The 15,488-nt window shown below is 48.5% G+C and overlaps 1 protein-coding gene across 2 annotated transcripts; it reads right to left on the bottom strand.

The window, feature by feature from the left end:
- Positions 1-3,137: 3,137 nt before the first annotated feature.
- Positions 3,138-15,240, bottom strand: LOC109887450 (RING finger protein 150). 2 transcript variants are annotated; one of them, XM_031832644.1, is made up of 7 exons: positions 15,017-15,240; positions 14,414-14,779; positions 11,263-11,513; positions 10,224-10,378; positions 9,257-9,353; positions 7,860-8,112; positions 3,139-5,657 (listed from the first exon to the last, which is right to left on the bottom strand). In XM_031832644.1, exons 2-6 carry the CDS (start codon positions 14,703-14,705, stop codon positions 8,089-8,091), a joined length of 819 nt encoding a protein of 272 aa, XP_031688504.1. In that variant the 5' UTR covers positions 14,706-14,779; positions 15,017-15,240; the 3' UTR covers positions 3,139-5,657; positions 7,860-8,088. The 2 variants fall into 2 exon arrangements, with proteins under 2 accessions (XP_031688503.1, XP_031688504.1); XM_031832643.1 differs by having other exon boundaries at positions 3,138-5,657; positions 14,414-15,240.
- Between the last annotated feature and the right edge of the window lie 248 nt (positions 15,241-15,488).

Below are 15,488 nucleotides of genomic sequence, written 5' to 3'. Positions count from 1 at the left end.
GAGACATGTGGGTGGAGTTTCCCCCTTACCTACAGACTCAGACAGTATTTACTAATTTAGCTTACTTTCATCAGGTGTAAGTGGTGACTCAGGTAATTTAACTGGTCTACCTCTGTCCCAGGTCTGTGGTAGGTGTGTCCCAGGTCTGTCTACCTCTGTCTCAGGTGTGTCCCAGGTCTGTGGTAGGTGTGTCCCAGGTCTGTCTACCTCTGTCTCAGGTGTGTCTCAGGTCTGTGGTAGGTGTGTCTCAGGTTTAAACTGTGTCTAAGGTGTTTTTTGTTTCAGGTGTTTCAGAGAGGATTCTAGATTGTTGCAACATGGAACCACAACCTCTGTGTATTTAACAAGGAGAGGAGGTGAGGAGAGGGGGAAGTGGGGAGGAGAGGAGGGGTGGGGAGGAGAGGCGGTGGAGGGTGGGGAGGTCAGGAGGGGAGGAGACACTGAAAGTATACAACATTAGCCACTTTAGTATACTGATGCAGCCTCATGCTTAACGTAGTGTGTATGTAGCCTCATAGTGTGTGTAGCCTCGTAGTGTGTGTGTGTAGCCTCGTAGTGTGTGTGTGTAGCCTCGTAGTGTGTAGCCTCAGTGTGTGTGTGTGTAGCCTCGTAGTGTGTGTGTGTAGCCTCGTAGTGTGTGTGTGTGTTGCCTCGTAGTGTGTGTGTGTTGCCTCGTAGTGTGTGTGTGTTGCCTCGTAGTGTGTGTGTAGCCTCATAGTGTGTGTGTGTAGCCTCGTAGTGTGTGTGTAGCCTCGTAGTGTGTGTGTGTTGCCTCGTAGTGTGTGTGTGTTGCCTCGTAGTGTGTGTGTGTTGCCTCGTAGTGTGTGTGTGTAGCCTCATAGTGTGTGTGTGTAGCCTCATAGTGTGTGTGTGTGTAGCCTCATAGTGTGTGTGTTGCCTCGTAGTGTGTGTGTAGCCTCATAGTGTGTGTGTGTAGCCTCGTAGTGTGTGTGTAGCCTCGTAGTGTGTGTGTGTTGCCTCGTAGTGTGTGTGTGTTGCCTCGTAGTGTGTGTGTGTAGCCTCATAGTGTGTGTGTAGCCTCATAGTGTGTGTGTGTGTGTAGCCTCATAGTGTGTGTGTGTAGCCTCATAGTGTGTGTGTGTAGCCTCATAGTGTGTGTGTGTGTGTGTGTGTAGCCTCGTAGTGTGTGTGTAGCCTCGTAGTGTGTGTACCAGGTGTTAATCGTGGTCTGAAATGTCTGTTGTCCTCCGTGCAATCGGTCTCCTCTCACATTAGCCAACCTACCACACACACACACCCTGATATGCTTCCACTGTGTTGCGGTGTCTGCTTCCACCCCCACAACAGTTACCTGTCCTCTCATCTGATGGAGCACCTACTGTGTGTGTGTGTGTGTGTGTGTGTGTGTGTGTGGAGGAACAAAGTTGCTATGAAGTTATAATGTTATATTCTGTTTTAATACTCTACATGGTTATTCAGAGGAAACCATTTGGAAGTGTAATACTTAAAACAACATCTAGGACTGTCTCCCAAATGGAACCCTAGTCCCATGGGCCCTGGTCTAAAGTAGTGCACTATATAGGGAATAGGGTTCTATAGGGCCCTGGTCTAAAGTAGTGCACTATATAGGGAATAGGGTTCTATAGGGCTCTGGTCTATAGTAGTGCACTATAGGACTCTGGTCTAAAGTAGTGCACTATATAGGGAATAGGGCCTTGGTCTAAAGTAGTGCACTATATAGGGAATAGGGTTCTATAGGGCTCTGGTCTATAGTAGTGCACTATATAGGGAATAGGGTTCTATAGGGCCCTGGTCTAAAGTAGTGCACTATATAGGGAATAGGGTTCTATAGGGCTCTGGTCTAAAGTAGTGCACTATATAGGGAATAGGGCTATGGTCTAAAGTAGTGCAGTATATAGGAAATAGGGCTATGGTCTAAAGTAGTGCACTATGTAGGGAATAGGGTTCTGGTCTAAAGTAGTGCACTATGTAGGGAATAGGGCCCTGGTCTAAAGTAGTGCACTATGTAGGGAATAGGGTTCTATAGGGCTCCGGTCTAAAGTAGTGCAGTATATAGGGAATAGGGCTATGGTCTAAAGTAGTGCACTATGTAGGGAATAGGGTTCTATAGGGTTCTGGTCTAAAGTAGTGCACTATGTAGGGAATAGGGTTCTATAGGGCTCTGGTCTAAAGTAGTGCAGTATATAGGGAATAGGGCTATGGTCTAAAGTAGTGCACTATGTAGGGAATAGGGTTCTATAGGGTTCTGGTCTAAAGTAGTGCACTATGTAGGGAATAGGGTTCTATAGGGTTCTGGTCTAAAGTAGTGCACTATGTAGGGAATAGGGTTCTATAGGGTTCTGGTCTAAAGTAGTGCACTATATATGGATTAGGGTGCCGTTTGGGATGCATCCACTGAGATTACACAGACATGTTATTTTGCAGCCAGTCCCTCCCACCAAAAACAACCAACGAACAACGTTGAAGAAAGGTTCTGAAAAGGTTTCCAGACGGTTACCGTAACATTGACTGTCATCTCTAGAACCCGCCAGGGCAAAACATTTTGTTCAGACAAAAAAATGAAACGCAACATTAAAATGATTTTACTGAGTTACTGTTCCCAGAAGGAAATCAGTCAATTTAAATAAATACATTTGGCCCTAATCTATGGATTTCCTATGACTGGGCAGAGGCCATGGATGTGCCTGGGAGGGCATAAGCCCACTCACTAGGGAGCCAGGCCGATCCACTAGGGAGCCAGGCCGATCCACTAGGGAGCCAGTCAGAGTGATCAGAATGAGTTTTTCCCCACAAAAGGGCTTAATTACAGGTAGAAATACTCGTCAGTTTCGTCAGCTGTCTGGGTGGCTGGTCTCAGATGATCCCGCAGGCGAAGAAGCTGGTTGTGAAACCTGTTAGACATACCCACATAGACATACCAAAACGACGTTGGAGGCGGCTTATGGTAGAGAAATAAACATTTCATTTTTTTAGCAGCAGATTTGCACGCTCCCTCAGGGAACTACACATTTTTAGAGTGGCCTTTTATTGTCCCCAGCACAAGGTGCACCTATGTAATGATCATACCGTTTAATCAGCTTCTTGATATGCCACACCTGGCAGGTGGATGGATTATCTTGGCAGAGAAATGTTCACTAACAGGGATGTAAACACATTTGTCCACAAAATTTGAGAGAAATCAGCTTTTTGTGAATATGGAACATTTCTGTTTAATTTCAGCTCATGAAACATGGGACCAACACTTTACATGGTGTGTTTATATATTTTAGTTCAATATCAAACAAACATGCCTCTCTGACATGTAAAATACTGAAATCACAGCGGCTCTATTCATAGAATTTTTTATCTAGAACGTTCCAAAACCTTTTCCTACTGAACATGGCCCTGGTTTTAAAAATGGCAGTTATTGGCAACACCATGGCAACAACACAACCACAACAAACTCTGATTGGCCAGTTAAGCCAGACACAACCAACTCTGATTGGCCAGTTAAGCCAGACACAACCAACTCTGATTGGCCAGTTAAGCCAGACACAACCAACTCTGATTGGCCAGTTAAGCCAGACACAACCAACTCTGATTGGCCAGTTAAGCCAGACACAACCAACTCTGATTGGCCAGTTAAGCCAGACACACCAACTCTGATTGGCCAGTTAAGCCAGACACAACCAACTCTGATTGGCCAGTTAAGCCAGACAGAGGTACTGTATGTAGTAAAAAAACAACTTTAAAAAGCAGTAATAATAAACACGAATAAAACAATGCAATACTGTGAGATGATGGTACAGACATAGACTGACCGGCAGATATATGACCATAGAAAGAGACACAGGCAGGGTATAGATAATACTGTGAGATGATGGTACAGACATAGACAGACTGACCGGCAGATATATGACCATAGAAAGAGACACAGGCAGGGTATAGATAATACTGGTGTGGTTACTTAAAAAATACCGCAGCGCTGTTGGAGCAACACTACGTAGTTGTGTGTTCGTATCCATGGTTACCGTAGGTAGAGCCCAGCCTCGTTCCAGACACAGCGGAGATAATGTCAGAGCAGGTCCACTGACTACATCTCCCAGAGGGCTTTTTCCAAAATAAAAGTCCCCGTGATATCTGCACCGGTTGTTCACGAGTATTGAGTGAACCTCGTGTCATGTAAGCTACAACAGTACTGTGTGTCTCTGCGTGATGGTGGACAAGGTCCTGTTTCAAACTGTCACTTCTAGAGATATGGGTTTAACAGATCCCAAGGTCCTGTTTCAAACTGTCACTTCTAGAGATATGGGTTTAACAGATCCCAAGGTCCTGTTTCAAACTGTCACTTCTAGAGATATGGGTTTAACAGATCCCAAGGTCCTGTTTCAAACAGTCACTTCTAGAGATATGGGTTTAACAGATCCCAAGGTCCTGTTTCAAACTGTCACTTCTAGAGATATGGGTTTAACAGATCCCAAGGTCCTGTTTCAAACTGTCACTTCTAGAGATATGGGTTTAACAGATCCCAAGGTCCTGTTTCAAACTGTCACTTCTAGAGATATGGGTTTAACAGATCCCAAGGTCCTGTTTCAAACTGTCACTTCTAGAGATATGAGTTTAACAGATCCCAAGGTTCCGTTGTTTCCATATTGGTCAGTGCGTGACCTGAACTCTTATTGTGAAACACTTGGTTCCAGATGCATTTCCTGGGCTCCATGTAACAGTTTCATGACACACAGCATAGCCCACCAGGTAACCAACCAGCCAAGTCCATATCTCAGAAAGGTATAGCCACACCTTTTGCTCCATACTCTAGCTACAGCTCCATAATCCATACAGGGCAGAGGACCATAAACCATAGCCAGTCTATTCCCCATGTAGGTAGGAGGTGAGCCATGTAATCCCATCCCAGGTAGGTCCATCCCAGATCAGTTTATCCAGGTAGGTCCAACCCAGGTAGGTCCATCCCAGGTAGCCATAGACAGGTAGGTCCATCCCAGATCAGTTTATCCAGGTAGGTCCATCCCAGGTAGCCATAGACAGGTATGTCTATCTCGGGTAGCCATCCCAGGTAGGTCCAACCCAGGTAGGTCCATCCCAGGTAGCCATAGACAGGTAGGTCCATCCCAGATCAGTTTATCCAGGTAGGTCCATCCCAGGTAGCCATAGACAGGTATGTCTATCTCGGGTAGCCATCCCAGGTAGGTCCATCCCAGGTAGGTCCATCCCAGGTAAGTCCATCCCAGATCAGTTTATCCAGGTAGGTCCATCCCAGGTAGCCATAGACAGGTATGTCCATCTCGGGTAGCCATAGACAGGTAGGTCCATCCCGGGTAGCCATAGACAGGTAGGTCCATCCCAGGTAGCCATAGACAGGTAGGTCCATCCCAGGTAGCCATAGACAGGTGTGTCCATACATGCAGCCATAGTCCAAGTAAATCTTAGCCTGCAGGTATGTCTCCGTCCTCTGTCCCAGGTTAGATTTGTCCCAGGGCCAGGCTAAACCAGACTTAACCCCGGTACAGTCATGGTTCTGGCACCAGTGTGGCCCCAATTAGGCCCTTGGTCTCAGGACTGGTTGTCCCCAGTAGGGGTTGGTGGTTCTAGTGACAGTTCTTCGTCAGACAGCCCCGTTTCCACGGTGATCACCAGGGATGCCACAGACGCACTGCTGGTCATGGGCTGGAACTCACCTAGAGAGAGAGAGACAGGGGGAGGAGGAGACAAAAGAAGGCCGAGAGAGGCAGAGGGAGAGAGAGCGAGAGAGAGAGGGAGACAGGGGGAGTAGACAAAAGGATGAGAGAGGCAGAGAGAGAGACAGGGGGAGGAGGAGACAAAAGAACGATGAGAGGCAGAGAGAGAGAGACAGGGGGAGGAGGAGACAAAAGAACGATGAGAGGCAGAGAGAGAGAGACAGGGGGAGGAGGAGACAAAAGAACGATGAGAGACAGAGAGAGAGAGACAGACAGGGGGAGGAGGAGACAAAAGAACGATGAGAGACAGAGAGAGAGAGACAGACAGGGGGAGGAGGAGACAAAAGAACGATGAGAGACAGAGAGAGAGAGAGACAGGGGGAGGAGGAGACAAAAGAACGATGAGAGACAGAGAGAGAGAGAGATACAGGGGGAGGAGGAGACAAAAGAACGATGAGAGAGACAGAGAGAGGGAGAGGAGAAAGAGGCATGAGAGAGAGAGGGAATAGAGAGAGAAAGAGGGAGAGGTGAGGATGCAATTCATTAAAGCTGCCACCAGGTGGCACTATGAGTGCTGTGCGTGCGTGCCCGCGTGCCGCTAGTCTCGCCGCCTGCCGCTAGTCTTGCCCGCCTGTCGGTAGCTGCGTGTCGCTAGTCTCGGTAATTGCTAGTCTCGCCCGCCTGCCGCTAGTCTCGCCCGCCTGTCGGTAGCTGCGTGTCGCTAGTCTCGCCCGCCTGCCGCTAGTCTCGCCCGCCTGCCGGTAGCTGCGTGTCGCTAGTCTCGCCCGCCTGTCGGTAGCTGCGTGTCGCTAGTCTCGGTAGTTGCGTGTCGCTAGTCTCGCCCGCGTGTCGCTAGTCTCGGGAGCTGCGTGTCGCTAGTCTCGGGAGCTGCGTGTCGCTAGTCTCGGGAGCTGCGTGTCGCTAGTCTCGGGAGCTGCGTGTCGCTAGTCTCGGGAGCTGCGTGTCGCTAGTCTCGGGGAGCTGCGTGTCGCTAGTCTCGGGAGCTGCGTGTCGCTAGTCTCGGGAGCTGCGTGTCGCTAGTCTCGGGAGCTGCGTGTCGCTAGTCTCGGGAGCTGCGTGTCGCTAGTCTCGGGAGCTGCGTGTCGCTAGTCTCGGTAGCTGCGTGTCGCTAGTCTCGGTAGCTGCGTGTCGCTAGTCTCGCCCGCCTGTCGGTAGCTGCGTGTCGCTAGTCTCGGTAGTTGCGTGTCGCTAGTCTCGCCCGCGTGTCGCTAGTCTCGGGAGTTGCGTGTCGCTAGTCTCGGGAGCTGCGTGTCGCTAGTCTCGGGAGCTGCGTGTCGCTAGTCTCGGGAGCTGCGTGTCGCTAGTCCGGGAGCTGCGTGTCGCTAGTCTCGGGAGCTGCGTGTCGCTAGTCTCGGGAGCTGCGTGTCGCTAGTCTCGGGAGCTGCGTGTCGCTAGTCTCGGGAGCTGCGTGTCGCTAGTCTCGGTAGCTGCGTGTCCGCTAGTCTCGGTAGCTGCGTGTCGCTAGTCTCGGTAGCTGCGTGTCGCTAGTCTCGGTAGCTGCGTGTCGCTAGTCTCGGTAGCTGCGTGTCGCTAGTCTCGGTAGCTGCGTGTCGCTAGTCTCGGTAGCTGCGTGTCGCTAGTCTCGGTAGTTGCGTGTCGCTAGTCTCGGTAGCTGCGTGTCGCTAGTCTCGGTAGTTGCGTGTCGCTAGTCTCGGTAGTTGCGTGTCGCTAGTCTCGGTAGTTGCGTGTCGCTAGTCTCGGTAGTTGCGTGTCGCTAGTCTCGGTAGTTGCGTGTCGCTAGTCTCGGTAGTTGCGTGTCGCTAGTCTCGGTAGTTGCGTGTCGCTAGTCTCGGTAGTTGCGTGTCGCTAGCTGCGTGTCAGTAGTCTCGCCTGCGTGTCACCAGTTGCGTGTCGGTAGCTGCGTGTCGGCAGTCTCGCCTGCGTCTCTGTAGGCGAGTGTCGGTAGGCTCGCCTGCGTGTCGGTAGTTGCGTCTCGGTAGTCTCGCCTGCGTGTCGGTAGGCTCGCCTGCGTGTCGGTAGGCTCGCCTGCGTCTCGCTAGTTGCGTGTCGGTAGGCTCGCCTGCGTGTCGGTAGGCTCGCCTGCGTGTCGGTAGGCTCGCCTGCGTGTCGGTAGGCTCGCCTGCGTGTCGGTAGGCTCGCCTGCGTGTCGGTAGGCTCGCCTGCGTGTCGGTAGGCTCGCCTGCGTGTCGGTAGGCCTCGCCTGCGTGTCGGTAGTCTTACCTGTGTGGGTATCAGTAGTAGCAGTAATGGGACTATCCCTCAGAGGGTCTGGGTCGTGGTAGTCTTGGGGGAGCCCCACCCTCCGCACCCCCGGGTCTAGAACCACCGACCCCCCCTCACTGAGGGTCCCGTCACTTGACCCTCCCGACACCACAGCCTCTAGGCCAGAACCCCGACCCCCCACCACCACCACCCACACTCATCATCTCATAGTCCGAGATGGCAAACCTCATCCAGACCAGTCTGCATTTAACTGTATAGAGAAGGAGACAGAGACACACACACACACAGATAGATAGAGAGAGAGACCAGAGAGATGAGAGAGAAGAGAGGACACAGAGAAGAAGGAGAGAGAGAGAGAGACAGTAGAGATAGAGACACACACAGAGAGAGCGAGAGAGAAGAGATACATCACAATAGAGAGAGCGACCAAACAGAGAGAGAGAGAGACACACAGAGAGATGAGCGAGAGACAAAACAGAGAGAGAGAGAGAACACGAGAGAGGTATACAACACAAACAGGAGAGATAGAGAGATAGGAGAGACACAACACATAGAGAGAGAGAGAAAGACAAAACAAACACAAAGAGACAACAACACAGAGTATCGAGAGAGAGAGAGACACACGAGAGATAGAGAGAGAGATACACAAACAGAGAGAGAGAGAGAGCACAACACATAGATATAGAAGAGAGAGAGAGATACACCACAGACGAGAGAGAGAGAGGCGATACACACAGAGAGAGAGAGAGAGAGTATAGAGTGTCGCGAACAGAGAGAGAGAGAGAGGAAGAGAGGACACCAGAGAGAGAGAGGAGAGAGGACACAGAGACGAAGATAGAACAACAGAGAGAGAGGAGAGACACAGAGAAGGGGAGACAGAGAGACAGAGAGATAACACACAGAGAGAGAGCAACACAGAGAGAGGAGGACACAGAGAGAGACACAGAGAGAGAGAGAGACAGAGGGAGAGAGACAGAGACAGAGAGAGACACAGGGAGAGAGACAGAGACAGAGACACAGGGAGAGAGACAGAGACAGAGACACAGAGAGACAGAAACAGAGAAACAGACAGAAACAGAGAGACAGACAGAAACAGAGAGACAGACAGAAACAGAGAGACAGACAGAAACAGAGAGACAGACAGAAACAGAGAGACAGACAGAAACAGAGAGACAGACAGAAACAGAGAGACAGACAGAAACGGAGAGAAAGATTAGAGAGAAACAGTTCAGTTCAAATATATTCAATTGTGTCGGGTGTGATGGAATCAAGTTTGGATGGATTTGGATAAACTCAATTCTGATGGTGACCAAAAGGAAAAAAGACTAAGTGACTCATTGATAACTCTGTAAATGACTCCTGAACAACTCCTGAATGATTCTGAAATGACTCACAGCGATACCCAGGGCTTTGAGGATGTTCATCTTGCACATGGGACAGGTCCTGTGGTCCAGCAGCCAGGGGTCCACGCAGTTCTTATGGAACAGATGTCTGACAGGAGATAGAGGTTATAACATGTTGATAAGCGGGGTTCAGACAGGTCGATAAGCGGGGTTCAGACAGGTCGATAAGCGGGGTTCAGACAGGTCGATAAGCGGGGTTCAGACAGGTCGATAAGCGGGGTTCAGACAGGTCGATAAGCGGGGTTTCAGACAGGTCGATAAGCGGGGTTCAGACAGGGTCGATAAGCGGGGTTCAGACAGGTCGATAAGCGGGGTTCAGACTGTTTCACTTCCCAAGGCTTCCACTAGATGTCAACAGTATTTAGAAAGTGTTTTGAGGATTCTACTCTAAAGGAGGGGCTCATAAGGGCTCTTTGAGTGAGTGGTCTCCGCAAAATCACCGCATGTTTTAAAACTACTGAACGTAAAACTCCAATGTAAACGCTGATGTTTTTATATAAATATGAACTCTATCAAACAAAACATTCATGTATTGTGTAACATGAAGTCCTATGAGTGTCATTTGATGAAGATCATCAAAGGTTAGTGATTCATTTGATCTCTATTTCTGCTTTTTGTGACTCCTCTCTCTGGCTGGAAAAAATGGCGGTGTTTATTCTGTGGCTTGGTGGTGACCTAACATAATCGTTTGGTGTGCTTTCGCTGTAAAGGCTTTTTGAAATCGGACACTGCGGCTGGATTAACGAGAAGTTAACGAGAAGTTTAGTCTTTAAAATGGTTGTAAAATACTTGTATGTTTGAGGAATTTTAATTAGGAGATTTCTGTTGTTTTGAATTTGGCGCCCTGCACTTTCACTGGCTAGCGGAACCCCAGTCCTAGACAGGTTAAGGTAGTTTGGTTACCTGCAGGGTAGTATCCTGACATAGAGGATTATAAGTGGGGTTAACGTTTGGTTACCTGCAGGGTAGGATCCTGACCACGTCGTTTGGCTTGTAACCCTCGATACACACGGCACAGTTATCAAAGTCTGACTCCGTCTCCCCATCTCCCTTCCTGATGGTCCTGACCTGCAGCTTACTGATGGCTTTCTTAGCTGCATCTCCCAGACGCCTCTGGAGAGAGGGGAGGGGGCGAGAGAGAGCGAGAGGGAGGGGGCGAGAGAGAGCGAGAGGCGAGAGAGAGGGGCGAGAGAGAGCGAGAGAGAGGGGCGAGAGAGAGAGAGAGAGAGGGAGGGGCGAGAGAGAGAGAGAGAGAGGGAGGGGCGAGAGAGAGAGAGAGGGCGAGAGAGAGAGGGGGGAGGGGCGAGAGAGAGAGAGAGAGGGGCGAGAGAGAGAGGGGAGAGGGGCGAGAGAGAGAGAGAGGGCGAGAGAGAGAGAGAGGGGCGAGAGAGAGAGAGAGGGCGAGAGAAGAGAGAGGGGCGAGAGAGAGAGAGAGGGGCGAGAGGAGAAGAGAGAGGGGCGAGAGAGGGGAAGGGGCGAGAGAGGGGAAGGGGCGAAGAGAGAGAGGGGAAGGGCGAGAGAGAGAGGGGAAGGGGGGAGAGAGAGGGGAAGGGGCGAGAGAGAGGGGAAAGGGGGAAGGGGCGAGAGAGAGGGGGGAAGGGGCGAGAGAGAGAGGGGAAGGGGCGAGAGAGAGAGGGGAAGGGGCGAGAGAGAGAGAGGGGAAGGGGCGAGAGAGAGAGGGGAAGGGCGAGAGAGAGAGGGGAGGGGCGAAGAGAGAGAGGGGAAGGGGCGAGAGAGAGAGGGGAAGGGCGAGGAGAGAGGGGAAGGGGCGAGAGAGAGAGAGGGGAAGGGACGAGAGAGAGAGGGGAAGGGGCGAGAGAGAGAGGGGAAGGGGCGAGAGAGAGAGGGGAAGGGGCGAGAGAGAGGGGAAGGGGCGAGAGAGAGAGGAAGGGGCGAGAGAGAGAGGAGAGATAGAAGACTAGGAGTTGGCCCTCAGAAATCAAATGTATGCCCTGTCTGCAACAAGTGCTGTAGCCTGGTGTGTTACTGAACCCTACCAGGTTACGGTCTCGTGCGTTGGCGTATCTGAACCTCTGTATATAGTAGAAGACGAGCCAGGCCAGAGAGATGATCATCAGGATGATGAAGGAGATGGAGACGAACACCACCGACGTCCTGCTCACGTACTTCTGGAGGTTACGCGTTCCTATGGTGATGTGCATGGTTACCGTGACGTTCCGCTCAAGCAGAGCGGCGACCTCGCGACCTTTAGGTTCTGGGATCATGACGGCGACCACATCACCCATACCTGACAGGGGAGGGAGGAGGAGAGAAAGGAGGAGAGAAAGTGAATGAGAATTTTTCATTTTATAGCCTATTTTGATTTTGCAGCTGGCCTATCTAGCGGAAATCACTCAGTTCTTCCTACAGGACAAGATTCATAAAAAGGTCAACCTGTAAAATGAATCCAATTGTATTTGTCCCGTTAACAACAACAGACTAACAGTGAAATGCTAAAGGTAAAAACACGTAATAATGAAAGTAACAATAGTTACACAACGAGTACAAGCTTTCTCTTTAGCAAACGTGTAATATTGTAATAAAATATTCTGTGTCCTCAGAGTTTCCCCAGTGAGCAAGGAACAGACAGCTGCAGGCTGGGAAAATCAGTAATCAAGCAGGCTTATTTTATGACATTTCCACTGGATCAGAGCATTTTACATTTTCCCCTTTCACACTGAGTGGTTCAGCGAAATGGAAAGATTTGTTCAAACACATTCAGGAACTATTGTCATTCTCAAAATGATTTTCTGTAAAAACAGAATTTGTTTGCTTGCTGTTTAAGCCAATCAGAAAACATTACTTTGACAAGCTCCTCCTAGTGGTGGTCAGGTGGTGAGTTAAGCCAATCAGAAATACTATCAGATCGCCAAATGGGCAGATTTACATGCCTACATTTGCAAACAGGCCAGGGAGCCTACGTAAATATCAATGATGTCACTCTTGCTGCTGGTGAGTCTCTGATCCACCTCTACGCAGACGACACCATTCTGTATACTTCTGGCCCTTCTTTGGACACTGTGTTAACAAACCTCCAGACGAGCTTCAATGCCATACAACTCTCCTTCCGTGGCCTCCAATTGCTCTTAAATACAAGTAAAACTAAATGCATGCTCTTCAACCGATCGCTGCCTGCACCCGCCCGCCCGTCCAACATCACTACTCTGGACGGTTCTGACATAGAATACGTGGACAACTACAAATACCTAGGTGTCTGGTTAGACTGTAAACTCTCCTTCCAGACCCACATCAAATATCTCCAATCCAAAATTAAATCTAGAATCGGCTTCCTATTTCGCAACAAAGCATCTTTCACTCACGCTGCCAAACTTACCCTAGTAAAACTGACTACCGATCCTCGACTTCGGTGACGTCATCTATAAAATAGCCTCCAACACTCTACTCAACAAATTGGATGCAGTCTATCACAGTGCCATCCGTTTTGTCACCAAAGCCCCATAAACTACCCACCACTGTGACCTGTATACTCTCGTTGGCTGGGCCTTGCTACATATTCATCGCCAAACCCACTGGCTCCAGGGCATTTATAAGTCTTTGCTAGGTAAAGCCCAGCCTTATCTCAGCTCACTGGTCACCATAGCAGCACCCACTCATAGTACGTGCTCCAGGAAGTATATCTCACTGGTCATCCCCAAAGCCAACACTCCCTTTGGCCACCTTTACTTCCAGTTCTCTGCTGCCAATGACTGGAACAAATGACAAAAATCTCTGAAGCTGGAGACTCATATCTCTCTCACTAACTTTAAGCACCAGCTGTCAGAGCAGCTTGCAGATCTCTGTACCTGTAAACAGCCCATCTGTAAACAGCCCATCTGTAAATAGCCCATCTGTAAATAGCCAACTACCTCATCCCCATATTTATTTATCTTGCTCTTTTGCACCCCAGTAGCTCTACTTGCACATCTGTCACTCCAGTGTTAATTGCTATATTGTAATTACCACTATGGCCTATTTATTGCCTTACCTCCCTATCTTACCTCATATGTGCACACTGTATATAGACCTTCCTATTGTATTATTGACTGTATGTTTGTTTATGTGTAACTCTGTGTTGTTGTTTGTGTCGCACTGCTTTGCTTTATCTTGACCAGGTCGCAGTTGTAAATGAGAACTTGTTCTCAACTGACCTACCTGGTTAAATAAAGGTGAAATAAATGAATGAAAAATTCTCTACTCCATGCTTCGATGGTGGCTGTTGTTGTGTTCCTGGTTCGAGCCCAGGGAGGAGCGAGGAGAGGGACGGAAGCTATACTGTTACACTGGCAATACTAAAGTGCCTATAAGATCATCCAATAGTGAAAGGTTAATGAAATACAAATGGTATAGAGAGAAATAGTCCTATAATTCCTATAATAACTACAACCTAAAACTTCTTACCTGGGAATATTGAAGACTCATGTTAAAAGGAACCACCAGCTTTCATATGTTCTCATGTTCTGAGCAAGGAACTGAAACATTACCTTTCTTACATGGCACATATTGCACTTTGACTTTCTTCTCCAACACTGTTTTTGAATTATTTAAACCAAATTGAACATGTTTCATTATTTATTTGAGGCTAAATTTATTTTATTGATGTATTATATAAAGTTAAAATAAGTGTTCATTCAGTATTGTTGTAATTGTCATTATCACAAATAAATAAATAAAATAAAAAAAATCGGCCGATTAATCGGATTAATCGGTATCTGCTTTTTTGGTCCTCCAATAATCGGTATCGGTGTTGAAAAATCATAATCGGTAGACCTCTAGAGACAGCATTCTCTACTACCTATAGAGACACACAGCATTCTCTACTCTATGCAGTGAGATAACATAAAGATAGTTGTATAGTTGGCAGAATGACCAGCGCCTTAACCAATGAGCTTGTCTCTGGCAGTCAGAACAATAAGGTCTGGATGAAAGCTCTCTCTCTGACACAAACAAGAGTAGACTGGGTTCCTCAGCCAGGGGCCATACCAGCTGCCAGAACAGCTTCAAAGCACCTTGTTATAGATTATTCAAGTGTCTTGGCAAATACTGGGAAACTACCCAGTATTTGCATGATGAGATGTGAATTGTATATAGGAAATCTACACTGTGTGAGCCGATAAATCAGATGACTATCTAGCTAGTCAATACTGTTACCTGAATATGACATGGTGATTGTATCATTGGCGTTGCTGGATCCAACGTTGAATATGACAATGGCCGAGGCGTTTTGGTTCGCTGCATGTCGAATCTTTTCCTTATAGGTGCAGTTTCCACTGGCTATCAGGGCTATCCATGCACTGCCCTGGACCGGAACCGGGAACAAGGTACCCGGATCACAGGCTTGCCAGTCCTGGGAAAGAGATGGAAGTATCACGACTCCTTTGGCGTCGCGTTTCAGTGAATGTTCCCCATATCGACCGCATTCAGTCTTCTCCGTCCGGATCATAGAGGTGATCGGATCTATGTAGGTGATATTGATGAAAGCGGTGTACCACTCCTCTCTCTCGGCCACGGTGAAATCTAAACAGAAGAAGTGGACGAAACAAAACGATAAAAGCCATGTAGATAAGACCAAACTGCGGCAGGCCTGGATCAGCGACATGGTCATAACTAACTGGGTTTGACTGTCTCTCCTTTTGTCCTTACGGCAGAATGTAATATAGTAAGATCCGACACTTAATCTAGATACTCCATAACATAGCTGGGTTATTTTTCTCCACCCTGACCGGTCTATCGTTTTGTTATTTGTGAACACACCTCAGTGCCTCTTGCTAAACGTTTAGCTTCACGGCTAAACCCAAACTCGTTTTCATTTTCAACACCTCGCCGTGTCTATAAATAAACACGAAGAAAACTGTAACTACTCTGGAACCGGTTGCATCGATGTTAACCCTAATATTATCTAGATAAGTCGTTTGGTTAGAATAATAGTGTTTGAAATGCTGTGTCTGTAAGAGACGCCTGTTGTTGTTTTTGACGGCGCAGAGAAAGGAAGAAGTGGAGCCGTGTTGACAATGTAGCTGAGGAACAGCAGTATCGCCATCTAGCGGTGTGGCGTGTTGTGGCACATTCACCTATTCGATAATAATATGGGCTTTCTTGCATAGTTAAAAAAATATAGATATTTTATTCAACCTATATTTAACTAGACAAGTCAGTTTAAGAACAAATTATGATTTACAATGACGGCCTACCAAAAGGCAAGAAGGACTCCTGTGATGACAGGGGC

The sequence above is a fragment of the Oncorhynchus kisutch genome, linkage group LG9 (assembly GCF_002021735.2).
Source record: "Oncorhynchus kisutch isolate 150728-3 linkage group LG9, Okis_V2, whole genome shotgun sequence".
Classification (NCBI taxonomy): Eukaryota; Metazoa; Chordata; class Actinopteri; order Salmoniformes; family Salmonidae; genus Oncorhynchus; species Oncorhynchus kisutch.
The sequence above is the reverse complement of the archived record's forward strand: the minus strand, read 5'-3'. Positions and strand labels throughout refer to the sequence as shown.

Bases quoted from the DNA above. Each gene is read 5' to 3' on its own strand.
- LOC109887450 (XM_031832643.1), bottom strand. From the start codon at position 14,867: ATGACCATGTCGCTGATCCAGGCCTGCCGCAGTTTGGTCTTATCTACA. The intron at 11,514-14,413 runs GTAACAGTATTG...CTCCCCTGTCAG, and splicing joins AATCACCATGTCATATTCAG to GTATGGGTGATGTGGTCGCC. The intron at 9,354-10,223 runs GTAACCAAACGT...ATCTCCTGTCAG, and splicing joins GTCAGGATCCTACCCTGCAG to ACATCTGTTCCATAAGAACT.